The 18,890-nt window shown below is 44.4% G+C and overlaps 1 protein-coding gene across 2 annotated transcripts in view; it reads left to right on the top strand.

The window, feature by feature from the left end:
• The window catches only part of MPP1 (membrane palmitoylated protein 1), a 122,203-nt gene that overhangs the window by 9,645 nt on the left and 93,668 nt on the right, over positions 1 to 18,890 (top strand). Inside the window, exon 1 of one of the 2 annotated variants that reach the window (XM_033945119.1) lies at positions 13,699 to 14,119. The exons of the other annotated variant lie outside the window; for it this stretch is intronic. Within the exon in view, the coding sequence (XP_033801010.1) occupies positions 14,000 to 14,119 (120 nt within the window). The 5' untranslated portion in view covers positions 13,699 to 13,999. Of the gene's footprint in view, positions 1 to 13,698; positions 14,120 to 18,890 lie in introns of those variants that run through there. 2 annotated transcript variants of the gene reach the window in all.

The following is an 18,890-nucleotide window of genomic DNA, read 5'->3' as shown; positions in this document are numbered from 1 at the left end:
CTAGAGTAGATATATGGGATTGATTCTGTATGGAAACATTAAACATAACATCTTACTGAGACACACAGATTGTAAGTTTCTACATATTTCTGTAATCTGACTTTAATTAAGATTGTTGATCTGTGTTACTATTGATTTGAACTAAATAAAGCCAATTTTAAATCCCAAACACTTCTCATATATATACATAAAGCAAAGCACTGAGAAGGTATAAACAGATCCCATTAAAATTAATGAAGCAACGCAGGCATCAAAAAGGGTTAATTTTGAGAGGATCTGTTCTGTAAATAACTCTTTAGCGTTGTGTGTACAAAGCATTGATTTATCCCTTGGACTGGATGCAGATTGGCAAACAGAAAAGCAGAAACTGAACATGTATACACGAGGTAGAGAACACAGTGTGGTGGTTCAAATTAAAACACAGTAAATCCCAAAAGCAGGAAAGGAATTCTGCCCTATGCAGCATATTTTTGAACCATAAGAATTCTTACGTAGAACCGTTCACAGATGGATGTGAATCTTTGAGAGATGTAGAAAGGAAATATGAACAATTCCTATTCCTCAAACGCAAGAAGGGAAGTTTGAGAACTGCAAGCTGGTTTGTTTTGTCTGCTTTGCGCTCTATGGGCTTCTTTTACAAAGGCGCGCTAGAGGTTTTAGTGCGCGCTTAGTGCGTGCTAAAATGCTGTGCATGCTAGCCGCTACTACCTCCTCTAGAGCAGGCGGTAGTTTTTTGGGTGCGCGCTTATCCAGTGCATGCGCTAAAAATGCTAGCGCATCTTTGTAAAAGGAGCCCAATGAGTGAGAAACTTACCCCCCTCCTTTACTAACGCTTAGCACGGATTTTGGCAGTGGTGGAAACTGCTTCGACGCTCATAGAATTCCTATGAGCGTCTGAGCAGTTACCGCCGCTGCCGGCGCTAAAGAGACACATAGACTAATAGCATCCGAAAATTGACAGAGCAGATAAGAGTTCTTAGTTTGAATTCCTGTCTGAAAACCCAACAAACTGATTTGGAAAGGAAATTAGAGACACTGACCAAGGCCTTTATTGACCTTGAAGACCTTGATTTCTATGATGAAGATGTTCATTCTGAGACTAATTTTGCTGACAAGAGTAGAAATTATCCAGCCTTCAGTTGCAGAACTGTGTTATTGTCTTAAACCAGGTTGTGTAGACTTATCGAATGAATATGAATGCAGTGACATTCCAGATTCAATGCCAGAGAAGGGTAGTTAGTGTAGGAGCACTGACCCATACTGGTAAAAGTGTAGTACCAATTTCAGGCTCTTTTACTTCTTGTCCTCTTACAAAGATAAGCAGGGATAGGCTGCAGAATGCCTCTGCTCAGACACAGGTGAAGGGCCAGAGAAAGAAGTGAGAGAGAATGTCTGGAGCATTCTTGAGAGGCTTGAGGGAAAGTATGAAAGAGCAGCTGAAAAAGGGGAAAGGAACAGTGATTTCCCTCTAGGAAGATTCTTGTTGGCACAAAAGACATTGAGATCCAGAAATCAGATGAACTTGCTTCCAGTATTGAGCGTAGACAGAATGAAGGAAATCAGACAGAATCTGCTTTTGTTGATGCATTTTTCAAGAACAGTCTGAATGACATTGCAATGAATTCAAAACATCTCTGTGGTAGCAGGCTGAAGAGGAAAATAGTTTTTGTGATTTGTATTATGTAAACTGGCTGCCCTGAGTAGGCCTGCTCTTACTATTGGAAGCCAAGCAGAATCAGGCCTGGCTAGATCCTGGATGGGAGCCCACCTGAGAATACCAGGTTCTGTAAACTGAGGGGCCCTATGTTAGGCAGCATCAATATAGTAGAGCCACACACTGTGCGGGAGAAGGCAATAGCAAACCAATCCTGTACTCTGCCATGAAACATCACAGGGTGGATTCCTCACTATGTGTGTTGCCATCAGTCGGTGGCCAACAAAGTGGCATAATCCATCCATTTCTTTGCCTGCATGCAGATAAATGTATATACAGTCAAACATCAGTTTGCGAGTGTTTTGCAAGACGAGCAAAACATTTTCGCAAATCGTGACTCTCAAACCGAGCGTTGACTCAATTTGTGAGTCCCCCCACCTGCGAACCAGCATCGCCCCCCCCCCCCCCTCGCGAATGCCCACCCACCCAAACTGAAACCTTACCCCCATCTTGCACCGGCACACAGCACCAACCCACAAGAGGTGCCCGAAGACTGTGCTGCTGGCTGGACTGGGCCATGGGCATCTGTGCATGCTCAAGGCCTTCTGGCTCTCATTCTCTCTGAGAGCCAGAAGGGAGTAAGTTCTCTCCGAGTGTCCCTTACTTCCTATGGGGAAACGCGCTTTGATATACGAGTAATTTGTTTTACAAGCATGCTTCTGGAATGAATTATGCTCGTAAACTAAGGTTCCACTCTATATATATTTTCTGTAGTTAGGAATGTAGGTTAGCAATATAATAGTTAATGTCTTTTAGGGAAAGTATTGCAAAAAAATTGTGACAAAGTAAGCAATTTAATGTGAGAGAGAATTTTTTTGTACAGTTTTTTAAAACTGTTTTTCTATCTTGTATTTCTTAATAATTAAAAAGGACAAAGTTAACTGTTTCAGTAGAGCTGTTAACAAAAATCGATATGCATACTTTTTTCTGCCAGCAGAGCAAACAAAACAGTACAGGCAGAGTTCCTTCTTTGTAAATACGAAGGCATTTATATGTAATGCAATTTGTTAGTGTTTTTCAGGAATAAAAAAGAAATGTGCCTCACCAGAAAGAGGTGAAGAAAATAAATTAAGGCCTTCTTTTACTAAGCCATGGTAGAGGTTTCTACCACAGCCCAGAGCACTAAATCAGAGGTTCTCAACATATGGTACACGTATCCCAGGGGGTATGCACACCAAGAGGTGCACAGCGCTGTATATTTCCCACCCTTCTTCTGCCGTTGCATATCTCCCTTTTGCCACCATCGTCTTTTCCCCCTAGCCCTCCCAGACTAGCAGCAGCAAGCTCACTGTGCTTTTAAGTTCCCCACACAGCTGCTGCTAGCATTAATTCTGTGATTCCGTCAGGTAGCCCCAGGGCCTTTGCTAGGTTGGCCTGCCTCCGATAATGCAACTTCTATTTCCTCAGAGGTGGCCAGCCTAGCAAAGGCCCCAAGGCTACCTGATGGAGAGTGAGCTGCTGCTAGTACTATAGGAAATGCAACAAGCAGCTATGAGAGTTTGCAGCAGCTACTTTAGAAGGCAGCTGTGAGGAGGCAAGAGTGAGAGGGCCACCACCAGGTACTTCAGTAGGCCCAGGGGGGAGGGAGGTTGATCGTGGGGATGGGAGGGAGATTAAAGGGTTGGAGCCTGGAGAGCCATAGCCACATGCAAGAAGAGCCGCAAGTTGCTGATCCCTGCCCTAGCATAAGAACATAAGAATAGCCTTACTGGGTCAGACCAATGATCCATCAAGCCCTGTAGCCTGTTCTCACGGTGGCCAATCCAGGTCACTAGTACCTGGCCAAAACCTAAGGTGTAGCAATATTCCATGCTACCGATACAGGGCAAGCAGTGACTTCCCCCATGTCTTTTTCAATAACAGACTATGGACTTTTCCTCCAGGAACTTGTCCAAACCTTTCGTAGCTGGTTTTAAGAAAGGTTTGGACAAGTTACTGAAGGAAAAGGCCTGGAGAAATCAACTCGGCATCCCCCTAGGGAGATCTCTCCAAATGGAAACTACACACAAGCGCTCCTACAGCCATATCTATGAAATCAACACTTGCACAAACCCGAAGATTAGACTTACTGATGGCTTTTTGAAAGGCAGTGAAGACTCTCCTTTTCGATCAATGATAATTTCAACAAACAGTCTCCTCTCTGTAAAATGACTCCACCAATAAGACTCTAGCCCTTTTTGCCTCTTTCTATGTACTTCCCAAAGTATCTGTCATGTCTGTGGACTTATTTTGTGACTGTCTTTTTGTAAGTTGTTGTGAGCTTTTTGGGAGGATGGGATAAAAATTGAAATAAATAAATAAATGTTGGGCTGGGAGAAGAGCCAGAAAGGAGGAAGGGCAGGGGAAATGTTACACTGGGGGGGAGGGGGGAGGAGAGATGACTCAAGGAAGGGAGAGATGTCAGATCCGACGTAGGGTGATGGAAGGAGGGACAGAGAGATGTAAGAGCAGTGGAAGGGGAAGGGAAGGAGGGGAGAGAGAGATGCCAGACTGCAACAAGGAGAGGAGAGAGATGCCAGACTGTGAGAAGGGGGAAAAGGAAGGGAAGAAATGTCAGGCCACTGAGAGGAGGGAGGGAAGGAGAGAGATATTAGACCATGATAACAGGGAGGAAAAGAGATGCCAGACTGAAATCTTAGGCCTCTTTCCCAGTGCATTCTGGGATATGGTAGGCGTAGCCTAAGAAATGATGAGCAATAGTAGTAGTAACCCTAGTATGAAAGAGGATATAAGGGTGTCCTGCAACTATTTCATAGGATGTAAGATCATGCCTCTGGTTTGGTGTATTTTGCAAGCTCGTAAATGCCAATGGAAGAGCCTGACCTCAAATCAATTTAATTTCAGCTTTAATTTTTGCCAATTTTTGTTTCAGTAACTTATTTACCTGTTCCACTTGGCCAGAGCTCTCCAGGTGATAAGTTTGTCTTATACCCAATCTCTCACATGCCAGCTTCAGCCCTTTCCCAGTGAAATGGCTGCCCTGGTCAGAGGAGCCACACCTGGGATGCTCCCCAAACAGGTATGGAGGATGTCAGCTTTTTCTTTTTGCTAAAGTCTCTGAGTATAGATACGCCTCTATCCACCCAGAAAAAAAACATACCACTACTAAGCAGTGCTCAAGCCCTTGCTCCTTATGCATGTGTATGAAGTCCATTTGAATTTTCATGAATGATCCCTTAGGTTGGAGGCAGATACCTTGTTGCTTCACATATCTTACCAGGGTTGTGCTGTTTTGACAGATTAAACAGCATAATAGTAAAAGCATGGATTTATGCCATAATTCATTAAACATTGCTATCATAATCCCTTTTTTGTCAGTAGTTCTCCCATGGCACAGCTCTGCTAAGTGGGGTAGCAGTGTTTCAGGTGTCGCTGATATTCTCTGAGCTGTGACCCAAATCCCAGCATCAGGCTGTTGGCATCCTGATCCTTCCCACACTCCCTGTTCTTTCTGTGTTGAAGGGCTCTGCTTCTGCGATTTCCTTCAGCGTGGGAACATGCAAAAGTTTAAATTTATCATGTCCTTTACATTTAGTTACAGCAAGTTGGCTTGGTAACTTAACATATTCTAACAATGCACATATACAGTATTTCAGCATTAGCTGTTAGGTATTACCTGACTTTAGGGAATAAGCTAACTTCCTAAATTCCATACCTATATTTTGAATCGGCATAAATATTTACAAAATGACCTTTGGCTAAAGTACGAACCCAAATAAGGGCAACAGGTTCAGCTATCTATTGCATACCTTGCTACCAAATCCCATTCTGGTCTTTGAGGCACGAGTCATCTGAAATTCAAAGCCAACATTATGTACAGGGAGGGTTGCCAGATTTTACAATTGTAAAATCCAGACACCCTAGACCAGTGGTCTCAAATTCAAACCCTTTGCAGGGCCACATTTTGGATTTGTAGGTACTTGGAGGGCCGCAGAAAAAATAGGTAATGTCTTATTAAAGAAATGACAATTTTGCATGCAGTAGAACTCTTTATAGTTTATAAATCTTTCCTTTTGGCCAAGTCTTAATAATAATATTGTCATTTATAGCTAAAGAGACACATGTTCAAGAAACTGTTTTATTTTACTTTTGTGATTATGATAAACATACCGAGGGCCTCAAAATAGTACCTGGCGGGCCGCAAGTTTGAGACCACTGCCCTAGACCCACCCATCTTCGCCCACCGCTGCCTGCTTTGTTTGGGCAGGAGGCAATCCGCGCACGTGCGGATTGCCTCCTGCCCAACACGATTGAGAGGAGACTTTTCAAAACTTGGACAAAGTGCCGGGTTTTGAAAAGCCGTCCAGACCCCTGGACATGTCCTTAGAAGCAGAACATGTCCAGGGAAATCCAGACGTCTGGTAACCCTATGTAGAGGGATAACCCTCAAGGTCTTGCCTGGTCTAAGTTTGAGACTCAGCCGTTAGCACACAGTCATCTGATTTCCGCATTGTCTGGTACGGGTAGCAAAGTGGCAGTTTAAACTGGAGACCTCTTAACGTGGATGTGACTCTTGCATAACAAAGCCATTTCATTGCCAGTGTTTCTTTGAAGTGAATTGTGTGTCTCCTTGAATTTTGTGTTGATAAAGTTGGAAAAGCAGTGAGTAATTCATTATCCCCAGTGCTGGGGGTGCTGATAAGGGCTTCTTTGAGGGACCTAAAAGCCATTTCTTCTTCAGGTTCTCAGGGTAAGAGCTTCTCGGTTACATCTGTAAAGGCATGCTTATCAATGCATTGTATAAAATCTGTTGTGTTCAGTAATTACAGATTCCCAGGCATTTTCTTGAAGAGTTTCTTAGCAACAGACTGGTGTGGGAGGTAGAACCTGTGTTAGTATACAGCCAAGAAATATTACCTTTTTGCTGGCAGAGTTGACGTTTCTTACAGTTGACTTTCAGACCTGCAGTAAAACGGGAACTTTTGGCAAAGTGAGTAGCTCCGCTGTCTCTTATAAAGCTGAGAGGTTTTCCTTGTACATGAGACTACTGCAACAGCCTCTACCTATCATGCCCAAACAACATGATAAAACAACTACAGACCGTTCAGAACACAGCCCTCAGACTCATCTACTCGCTTAGCAAATTTGACCACATCACCAATGCATACTTAGACTCTCATTGGCTACCGATAAAAGCAGGATCACAATTCAAATTCTACTGTCTACTATTCAAAGTAACCCATGGAGCTGCACCAAGTTACCTAAACAACCGCCTATACCGCAACCTCACACACAGAATAAGGAAAATTCAAAGCCTATTCACCTACCCACCTCTCAATGGTACTCGATGCAAGAAACTTTACGACAACCTTCTGGCGACACAGGCAGCAAAAATTGACCCAACCGTCTCCAAACTGCTGACCAAAACAACAGACATTAAAGTGTTCCGAAAAGAAATCAAAACTCTTCTAGTCAAAAAACACCTCCCATCATTCTAACCTCCATCCTACTCGCACACGCATACTCCTTCATAAATACCACCCCTATAGTATCTCCTAGCCAATTCTTCAAACCTTACCCCCAAAACCATATTCAGAAACCTAAACAAGCAACCTCCATCTGTAACCAGAATATTTCTTCCCTCAATGTTATGTAATAATCTTCCTAACCTGAATGTATTGCTATTCTTACCTGATATGTAAACTTCCTGGAAATGTCCAGTTTTCTTCTAATTTTGTAATCCGCTTAGAACCGCAAGGCACCAGCGGAATAGAAATCACTAATGTAATGTAATTTCACCGTCGGAGGATATGGAAATTAAAATATGCTGCCTTACTGAATTAGCCCTGGGTTGTTCAGCCCTTGTCTGAGCTGGTGCCAGGTCTGGTCCGTCAGTGTCTCCAGAATGCTCATAGTGGCTCCAATGTGGGACATTGTGGATCCTCAAGGCTGAAAGGGAGCATTTTGTTGGGACATTCTTTTCTGGTGTCCATATTGATTAGGGTTACCAGACGTCCAGATTTCCCCGGACATGTCCGCGTATCTGGATGGCTTTTCAAAACCCAGCACTTTGTCCAGGTTTTGAAAAGAAATCTCGTTGGGAAGAGGGGGGCATCTGTGCATGCATGGATGCCTTTCTGTCCGATGAACATGCAGAGGGGGCGGGGTTGAGGGCGGAGCTGGGGCATAACGGGGCGGGGATGGTGGAACTGGGCGGGCCTGGGGGGGGCAGAACCAGGGGGGTCCGGATTTTACTAACGTAAAATAACCCTAATATTGATGGCAAACTCCAGGTGGAGTAGAATCTCTTCCACAGTCACCTGGTCCCCATTCTCTGAAAACTATGCCCTGTAAAGATCTTATTTTGTTGCTCCTTGGTCTTGGCTGCTATCTAAGTAGCTTTACTCTGTGCAACATACAGTACTTGATAACACCCAGAGGGCCAGATTCTCAAAATTTTAACGCGGCCGCTAAGCTGGTTTCTGATGATTTAGCGTGCACGCATTTTAGTGGCAGATTATCAAAACGACTTATCTCGGCATTTAGCGAGCTTTCTAGCAGTCTCTGACACTGCCATTCAAATGGGCTCTTCAATACTGAAATGAGCACTCTGGAGGATTCTTAAAACTCGCGGAGTCATTCTCCAAGAGCGGGGTCAGTTTTAGGTGACACAAATCAGCGACTGGTCCAGGGGTGCTGGTACAGAGACAGAACTATTTAAAACCCCGGCAGCAGGAGAGATGTCCACTCTCTCCCACCACCAAGCAACCTCCCCCCACCCCCCCAGCAGCAGGAGAGATGCCCATTCTCTCTTGCTGCCACGCGACACCTCCCACTGTGCCTTCGACGACTGACACCCTCTCCTCCTTACCTTGATTTAGATGGCTGACCGGAGGGATGCCTACTCCCTCCAGTCAGCTAGCCTGCCTCTTCAAAATGGGTCCACACCGGGAAGTGGCCTAAGGCTCCGGTTGGCCCAGATTGTTTAAGGCCTCTCCTATGGGTGGGGCCTTATGTGTCTGGGCCAATCACAGCTTTAGGTCCCTCCCCAGATGCATCAGCAAGGAGCCTAAGGCTCTGATTGGCCCGGATGCCTAAGGCCTCACCCATAGGAGGGGCCTTAAACAACCTGGGCAAATCAGAGGCTCCTCCCCAGTGCATCCCAGGAAACACCAGGGAGGGGCAGGCCAGCTGGTCAGCTATCTAAATCAAGGTAAGGGGGAGAGCGTGGTTGCTTGGCAGTGGGAGAGAATAGGCATTTCTCCCCCTGCTGGTGGGGGGTCATTTTTTCTTTTTGTGTTTACTCTGGGTTTATTCGCTACTCTCCACCAACCTCATTTGCATGAGTGATTTTTTGGAGAATGACACGCTTTTTTAAAATCAGTACCAGAACGGCTGCGATAGTATACCCCATTTTTTAATGGGGTTTTCTGAGAATCTAGGCCTGAGGCAGTCAGCAGTCTTGCTTCCTATCCTATACTGACCGCTTTAAAGAACTTCAGTGACTGCTATTACCAGGGCTTAACAAGCTGTTTAAAGTTCATCCTATTGTCGGTCATTAAGGGGGTCTAGCAGTGGGTCTTCCACTGGCCACTTTGCTTTTGTTTTTAGTTTCTCTTTGTCCCTAGAACAGTGTATCGCAAACTGCGTGCCATGGCACACTAGTATACCTTCTGAGATTTTAGATGTGCCGCGACACACCGGGGAAGAGGAGAGGTGCTTGCACTGGCTGACTGCAGTGAAAGGCACGTCCTGAAGTGTAGGCAATCAGCCGGTACCAGCGTTTCTCCTTCTCTCTGGCCCTCTTCCCCGCCGGCATCCCCACTGGCAGTTCAGGGCCCATCTGGAGGGCCTTTGCGCATTCGCATGGCATCCGCACACTTCCGGATGCCTCGAGCTGCAGGCACTATGTTTAATAATAATAATAATTTTATTCTTATATACCGCCATACCCAGCGAGTTCTAGGCGGTTTATATCAGTTAATTAAGATCCGCGATGACACGCCGATTTACAAACATTTTATCAGAAATACAAGCAGCAATGAGGGAGAGGATAGAAGGTAAGGTAGAGAAAGAGAGATCAAGAAGGAAGGAGAAGAGCAATAAGAGGGGGGGTTAGGATTTATTGCTGGAGTAGGGGGGGATTAAGGGTCCTGTTCGCGGAATAGGTGAGTTTTGAGTAATTTTCTGAAGCCGAGATAGGTGGGAGCCTCGAGTACCATTTGGGTTAGCCATGGGTTTAGCTTAGCCTCCTGGAAGGCGAAGGTTTTGTCTAGGAATCTTTTGAGATGACATAGTTTTAGAGAGGGGAAGTCGAACAGCTGGATTCTGCGGGATTTCTTATTGGTGCAATTCAGATTGAAATGAGGATTGATGTATCTTGGCGATGAACCAAATACTGTTTTGTAGCAGAAGCAGGCGAACTTGAATAGGACTCTGGTTTCGAATGGCAGCCAATGTAGTTGGTGGTAAAACGGGGTGATGTGTTCCCATTTGTTCAGGCCGAAAATGAGGCGGACGGCGGTGTTCTGGATTATTTTTAGTCTCCTGGTGGTTTTCTTCGTGGAGCTCAAGTAAATGATATTGCAGTAGTCCAGTATGCTGAGAATGGAGGATTGTACTAGTAGGCGGAAAGAGGTGTCGTCGAAGTATTTTTTTATGGTGCGAAGTTTCCAGAGTACCGAGAAGCTTTTCCTGACTGTGAGATTGGTGTGATTTTCTAGGGATAAATGTTTGTCCAACGTGACTCCTAGTATTTTTAAGGTTTGTTCGAGTGTCCTGCGGCTTGACAAAGTTTATGGGATACTGCCCTAGGATTTGGAATAGCTACATTTAGTAGCAAATTTAGGTCCCCATATGAGGGATTATGACACTGAATTAAAGCATCCAATTCTTTTTGCCATTTCCCCAGATCCTCCTGGATCTGTGGTAGTTCCCTATTGATAGCCCATACCTCATGTGCAGACCAGGGGTTTTGACATCTAATTAATCTACCATTACTTTCAGGCACAGAGGGTGCTCCTGTCCCACTTCTTCCCCATTACCTCTTTCCTGCATCTGAAGCCTAGTTCTGTGAGCAATAGAATCAGCATTTTCATCCTGTTTACAGGTTGATCTGCTTCCCTTCCTAAAGCATTGTTCCTTCATTCTGGGGGCTGTTACTATGGCACCTCTAATGGAGCACTTTCTGGTTCAATTATCTGGTCACCTCTCACAGCAGCACCTTCATGCACACTGCAACTCAGATTTTTTTTTTCCCTATCTTTGACCTCCACTGGGGCATAAACTGGGAGAGTACTGTGGAAACTGAATCAGAACACTTGTATTGTTTTAAAAGGAATTAAAAATATACCTTTTTTGAAAAAGCAACTGGAGGAAGCACTGAACTGGTAATAGTCATTCTCTATTTGCATCGTAGTTTTATGTATTTTAAAAATTGTGTGTATGTGGGGGGGGGGGGGATTGTATGTGAGTTATTTTATAATCTGTATATAACTATGATATTACTTTGAAGGGTGGTGTATCAAGTATTGTAAACTATTAAATGATTTCAAGTTCAAACATTTCTCTTAAATGATTTTGATTTTACATTCCAAATTTTTTTAACAGACTCTTTAGCATTATTCAAATGTTTTTTATATTTTGGAGCCAAATCATTAATAGATACTTGATAATACTATTTCCAAAACTATACCCATTCATCTGATTTTACACTGGACACATGTTTTACTTTCCATGTGTATTATGCAAATATTCCAATTTGATTGTTTTGTAAACCGCTTTGAATCCTATGGGAGATTTAGCGGTAAATAAGACACCACATTAAATTAAATTCCTGGCAGTTGCTATGTGCTCCCCTGTGTATAAAACATGTTACTTAGCCATATACTTCTATTTTTCAGATCCCCATTTCCTAAACATCTTCCATGCAGTGGTACCCTTCCTATAGGGGCACACATTGTCTGGTACCAGTTCCTTTTTACTTCAGTGGATACAGTGGTGTAGCGAGGTAAAGAGATGTTTGGGGTGGTGACACCCAGCATCTCTGTGCTGTGCACCCCACTGCATACCTCTTCAGATCTTCACCAGCAGCATTTTCTGCCTACTGCTCGTGCCTGCCTCAGCTCTCCTTCAGATGTCACTTCCTGGTCCTGTGATAGGAAGTGATGTCAGAAGGAGACCTGAGGCTGGTACGAGCAGCAGGTAGGAGATGCTTGCTGCTGTCAAAGATTTGAAGAAGTGGATGGGCAGAGAGGAGAAGGGCTGCCACCCATGCCCCACTATCCACTGATCGGGTACCCATTTTTACTAACCCCAATACAAAGCCGTGTGTGGGGCCTCTCCAGCGCTCACCTGCAGACCTGGTAGAGTTATACCTGGGGCCTAACCACATCTGCAAGTATTTGTAAGTTTTTTAAAAAAAACTTTGAGTTTACTGCATGTCTGTAAAGCCAGGGACAAAATACAGTGGGGGCAGCTGCCTCTCCTTAATTGGAACCCATAATTTATCCACAGCCTTCCAGAGTCTTGGGAAAGTCCTTTGTGGTCGCCAGATTATGATTTAAAAATCATATTTGGTAATTTATTAGTCACAGCAATAAACAAACTCAATTCAATATTCAAAGTACCAGAGGGAGAGAAGCTTTTAATTCATTAATTAGGATGTCTATCCACAAATGAGAAGCAGTCTGACTGAGCAAATACGTGGGCAGAACACTGACAGAGCAAATCTATTTCTAATGGGCACAAATTTCTCTTTGCATTTTAAAAATATGTCTGGTCCACCTGACTGACACACATGATTAATCCTGGTTTTCTAGCTTGCCCTAGCATAAGTTAGTGTGTTATCTTCACAGTATACATCTTCTTAGGGTCTGGTTAGGACTTGCCCTTTTGACCTCTGTAGTCCCCACCCAGGCTGGGCCCCCCAGGCCATCTGTTTGGCCACTGTGGAAACAGGATACTGGGCTAGATGGACCATTGGTTCTGATCCAGTATGCTTATTGTTATGTTATCTTAGGCTCAGGGTTTGGCAAGACCAGTGTCCCGCAAACTTTCTCAAGCCGTGGCACACTAAAGGTAGTGGCCTTGGCTCGAGGCACCTGGAAGTGCGTGGATATCACCGTGATAACAACACGTCGATGTCCACGCGCGTGTGTGTGTGTGAAGGCCCTCCAGGCATGCCCTGAGACGCCAGTGGGGGGTGCCAGACAGGAAGAGGGCCACAGAGGATAGGTGCTGGCACCCACTGATTGCCTACAGGACATGCTTCTCGCCACGAGAGGCAGTCAGCTGGTACCGGCACTTCTCCTCCTCCCCAGTGTGCCACGGCACACCTGAAATCTCAGGAGGCATACCAGTGTGCCTTGGCACACAGTTTGAGATACACTGGGCAAGACCTTACTTCTGTATTTTATTTTCATTAGAGGGGTTGTAGACTTTTCTGCCTGCTATGCTGTGTTTGACTTAACCCTGATTTGCGTATATTGTCCTATGGTTTCTTACATTAACTAATATATACTGTATATGTGCTTGTATTTATTTATGTAATAATGATTTATTCATTAGTTAGCCTTATCCTAGTGTTAGTTTCTATATCTATCGTTGGTTTCCTTACATCTGTGTTATTCTTTATCCCAAAAGCTATAAAATGAAACTTTGCTTTCTCTGGCAATATATATAGCAGCTTATTCTGAAAACGTTTCAGTTCACTTTTTTTGTAACTTGGGGAAGGAGAGGCATGTGTACAGCAATCAGGCCGGGAGCCCTGTTACCTCGGGCTACATGTTGTATCTTTCTCCCACTTTACAGCAAACCAATACAAGATGATAATGAGAACAAACAGGAGCTATTACTGTCAAAATGGGAGCAGACAAGAAATAAACAAGGAAAGAACTGCCCAGTCTCCACATCTCCTAACCACAGTTATTTTCTCCAGAAGCCCTCCCATGCTGTCTGAGGAGGAGGAGGAGGAGGGGGGGGGGGCGGGTTACGTGATAGGCTGCCTCCTCGCGCCTCTTGTCGTTGTAGGGGGGAAGGGGAGTCACGCGCCCCTGCACACAGTTGGTACAGTCCTAAGCCCGGGAGCTCGCGCTCCTCTGCGGCATAGACTCACTCGCCTGGGTCCAGCAAACAAGGAATCATTTTGTGTCACCCTTTTAAAAGATTCTTTTGTTTGACCCTTGCTGGTCACTCAGAGAGCAGCGGTATATCCTTCGCTCGCTCGCCTAGTCTTCTCCTTTCGGGTGCAGTGGAAGCAGACGCAGGCAACTGTCTGCTGGGGCTGGCAGGAAAGGGAAGCGAATCGCTAAAGTGGCATTTTCAGAATCGTTGCGGGGAGGCACAATGACGCTGAAGTCCAACAAGAACGAGCCGGCAGCAGCCTTTGAAAGCATGAACAGCATGCGGACGGTACTGTCTGACCTCTACCTGGAGCAGCTACTGCAGAACAGAACCAAGCCAGAGGTAACAGCGAACCCGTCCATCCTTTGTACCTTTCTATTTCTTTCTACTTTATGGAGCATGTCTTTTTCCACTAATCAGAGAATATGAAGGTATATAAATGGTAAATGTGAGTTCTACTAATTACCTACATATATATTATCAGACATACCTGCCAGTCGTACATATATATGGAGTTCCAAGTCTAAGGCATGACCCATTTTCTGGTAATGAGCTGTGACTTTGGATACTTTGGAATTTACATTCCACCTGTTTCCAGTATGCTGTCGGTCTCTCTTACTTTCTTTAAGTAGTTGAATATAAAGCCAAAGTCGCAAGATGATATTCTGAATCTGGGCTTTCATTTTATGGACAACTTTAGCAGGTGCCTTGCACACACCAAAGCACTAATGAAATCAAGCTGTAGTAATACATTTGAACTTGAAACATTTCTTCGTGCAGTATTAGACTGTAGCAGTGGTCTCAAACTCACGGCCCGGGGGCCACATGTGGCCCGCCTGGTACTATTTTGAGGCCTTTGGTATGTTTATCATAATCACAAAAGTAAAATAAAAAAGTTTCTTGATCATATGTCTCTTTAGCTATAAATTACAATATTATTATTAAGACTTAGCCGAAAGGAAAGATTTATAAACTATAGAGTTTTGCCTCATGCAAAATTGTCATTTCTTTAATAAGACATTAACTATTTTTTTCTGAGGCCAAGTACCTATAAATCCAAAATGTGGCCCTGCAAAGGGTTTGATTTTGAGACCACTGGACTGTAGTCCAAAATGTTTATTGCATAGGTTGGGGAAAAGAGAGGGCTAAAGTCCCTGCAGTGCCTGAATTGAATGGCTGAGGCCCTGATGCTCAAAAGCTGCCTATGGCAGTAAGACTCGTAAGAGCCCTGATACCCTAAAGCAGGGGTGTCCAATGTCGGTCCTCGAGGGCCGCAGTCCAGTCGGGTTTTCAGGATTTCCCCAATGAATATACATGAGGTCTATTTGCATGCACTGCTTTCATTGTATGCTAATAGATCTCATGCATATTCATTGGGGAAATCCTGAAAACCCGACTGGATTGCGGCCCTCGAGGACCGACATTGGACACCCCTGCCTAAAGTTACCATTAAAATCCTATGGGCCATTGCAGTGGCAGTAATTTTTCCGATTTCTAAATGTCTGCTGATGCACCAAAAACTTCGCTTGCGTACGAGGTCCGTGGAAATACTATCTGATTAGTCAGAAAAAGCGACTTGACACATACGCAGAATAGTTCATGGGAAAAAGACATAAATGTGTGCTAAGGAAAAGCTAAGTCGTAAGCAGGCAAATCATAGGTGTGCCTTATTGTAGCGCATCACAGGTGCATGTCATAAGTGTGATGGGGGGGGGGTGTCGGAGAACTAACAACAAACCATGCAAATGGTTTGGGGATTTTTCCCGAACTTCATGCAATTTGCAGTCCCAATCCTGCCAGTATATAGTTTTAATGAATGCACCTGAGATACGCTTTTAGCACACACACCTAAGAAACGCTTTTAACACACACGTATAGCAAGATATATATGCTTTTTTGTGTGTGTGTCCCCTTAACCCTATGCTTGTATCCCATACTTATTTTATTTTTTGTACTTTCACCTCTCATGCAATCGGCAGCCCCAGACCTGCCAATAATTTTGGAATATTAAAGGTTGGCACTTCATTTTGTGCATCACCCAGAAAGCTCATTTTAATATTAACAAGCTCAATTGACAATATTAATATTAACGAGCCATTGACAAAATTTTGCAAAGAGTGATTAGTGATTATGCCCTTTGGTCATACACGTCGTGGGCGGGCTGGAATGTATTTTTCAATTTCTCAATTTGAGTGTATTTTTTTAATATAATTGGGGGGGGGGAGGGTGATATTTCTATTTGTCATAAATTATAATTGTAAATGTATTTAAGTGTTTTTTTAGATTTATATGATTGTATGATATCCTGCACTTAATCATGGCTTTAAAATGAATAAAGAAATTTTAAAATATTAATATATTTAAAATTTAAAATTAATATTTAAATTTAAATTAAATATTTAAATATTTAAATTAATATTTAAAATATTAATATATTAACAAGCTCATATTATATTACCATACTAGACCACACACAGACATTTTGTGCATCAGAAGCTAAAATGCTTGTATGCTAAAACCGGTTAGAACTATTTTAGCGATGAATGTTAAAGGCTGATCCTTGTAGCAGCCACTGAGAGTCCTATACTAATGCATTACAAGGAGCTCATTAGTATTCTAATGAGCTTTCCTTGTGATGCATTATTGAAAATGCTCCTCCCCTCCCCCCAGCACTGAATAAAATTTTCCAGCACCTCTAGAGCTGCCAGTAGTTGTGCACAACACACACACAACAGCTGTGCCTATTAAAAAAAAATATCCATGCTCGCCACTATCAACTGATTGGGATTCCCCTGCTGTGATTAGATGAGCCAATAGGGAGAGTAGGGAGTGACCCCTGAGCACAAAGGCAGTCCCCCCTCCTGCCGAGCCCGACACCCTTCATACCGTATGTGGCATTTAGGCCCCTTCTTGTGCACCGGGCAGGGGCAAGGCTGCATTTTGAAGGGGTGGGCCCTGAGGCAAGAGGGGAGTAGGCATCTCTCCTGCCGATCTTTTCACCAAAAGTATTGGGGATGTCTGGCTCAGCGGGAGGAGGGACTGTCTTTTTGTGCTTGGGGCTTGGGGGATCAGTGGGAGGGAGGAATGGGGGTCACTCCCAGCTCTCCCTGCAGGTTCATCTGATCGCTTCAGGGAAATCCCCGATTAGCGGCTTCAGGGAGTCATGCCAACTCAGCTGCTGGCAGGTAGGGAGAGCAGCGGCAGGTTCAAGCGGAGAGGTTCAGGCAAGCAGGGGGAGGAGCTGTGCTAGCGATTGCTCTTCTGAGCAAGTGCCAGGCACAGTTCCTCCCCCTTTTACAAGGGATGCTCCACACAAATTGCATGCATATAATTTGCTTGCTATTCATGTAGAGCATCACCCACTACAAAAAAAAAATTTGCTCCCACCATGGTATTTTTTTACCATGTTGTCAGAGCTTTATGAATCCTACCCTGAGTAATATAAATAAGTTTGTATCCCTATGGAAAAGATGGTTATAAAATGTTGCAGTGAAACTCTTCACTGAGCACTTTCCAACAGCAGTGGTGAAGTAGGCTGAACTGGAGATGTACAGAATAGGCAAAGACATAATTGCTATTTGCTAATGACCAGTTTTGTTCATAAACACCAGCAGAATGAAGAACTCTAATTTTAAAGATATTTTGCTTCTGCATGTTGCACAAATAATAGTCTGTATGAGGTTTAAGCTTCAAGTTTTATTAAAAAATTTTTGTGTCACAATATCATGAAAGCAGCTGCACCCAAATATCACCCAAGTATATCAGAACAAATTTATAAATGGCATGCCTGGAAGGTTCCATCATTGTTCTGTAATGCTATTAACCCATTCGACCTTAAAATATGTTCCTGTAGATTCCACAGATGTCCAGAAACATGCTGTTGAAGAAAATCACAAACACATCCCCCTCCCCATTCGCGGTTTCGACAATCGCGGTTTCACATATTCACAATTTTTTTGGGGGGGAGGGGGAAAACCACCATAGTTTCGGACATTCCCGCCTCCCTTCATCCTTCCTCCTGGCATCCCGGCCTTACCTGGTGGTCTAGCGGGCTTTTGGGGCAGGAGCGATCTTCCTACGCTCCTGCCCCGTGTAGATCACCAATAGGAAATGGCTGCCATGAGCTCTCGTTGTAGTCTCAAGAGACTATGGGAACTCATGGCAGTCATTTCCTATTGGCAATCTGCATGGGGCAGGAGCGTAGGAAGATCGCTCCTGCCCCGAAAGCCTGCTAGACCACCAGGTAAGGCCGGGATGCCGGGGGGAAGGCGGGAGGGAGGCGGGGGTGGGTCAGAGCCGGACGAGAAGTTATTTGCAGTTTTTCTCAATTCGCGGTCCGGCTCTGCCCCTATCCCCCGCGAATACCGAGGGAGAAGTGTAGAAGCTTAACCATTTTGTAATAGGAGTGGACAGGCAGGGCCCTAGCAAGCTATGTGCGAGCAGTGTGGCCACCCAGGGCGCAAGGGAGGTGGGGGTTCCAAAATTGTGTCCAGTGCCTTCCATGCTTGGCTGTGAAGCAGGGTGCAGCATGTCTAAGGGGCATGTTCTAAGGGGCATATCGCACAGGGTGTGTTTCCAGCTTGGGATGCTCCTGTGGACAGGTGCAGGTGACCAGAGTGTTTAGTGTACAGAATTGACATGGGGACCAATTTTCCCTCTCCCTGTGGGAACTCATTTTCCCGTCCTGTCCCCATGAGTTTTGTCGCTCTCCCAGTCCCCGCCCCATTCCTGCAAGCTCCGTCCTCATCTGCAAAAGCCTCAAACACCTTAAAATCACAAGTGTGTGAAGCTTGTGCGGTTAAGGCAGAGCATAAAGGAACGGGGCGGGGACAGCGACAAAACTCACGGGGTCGGGACAGGGAAATTTTAATTCCTGCCTGGACGGGGAAAAATTTTTTCCCGTGTCATTCTCTAGTTTAGTGTTCCTTGTGGTGGAATGTAGTTGACCTGCTCCACATCCTCATTATTTTAGCCCCTCCATCTTTAAGAATTTTTCAGTTCCCTGATTGCAACTGAAAACAACAACGACAAAATGGGGGTATTGCTTTACCTGATTGAACTTACACACACTGAGTAGTTGCTACCTGGGGCTAACTCAGATACTACAAATTAA

Source organism: Geotrypetes seraphini, chromosome 5 (genome assembly GCF_902459505.1).
Source record: "Geotrypetes seraphini chromosome 5, aGeoSer1.1, whole genome shotgun sequence".
NCBI lineage: Eukaryota > Metazoa > Chordata > Amphibia > Gymnophiona > Dermophiidae > Geotrypetes > Geotrypetes seraphini.
Note: the sequence above shows the minus strand (reverse complement) of the source record. Positions and strands in the feature narration are given on the sequence as shown.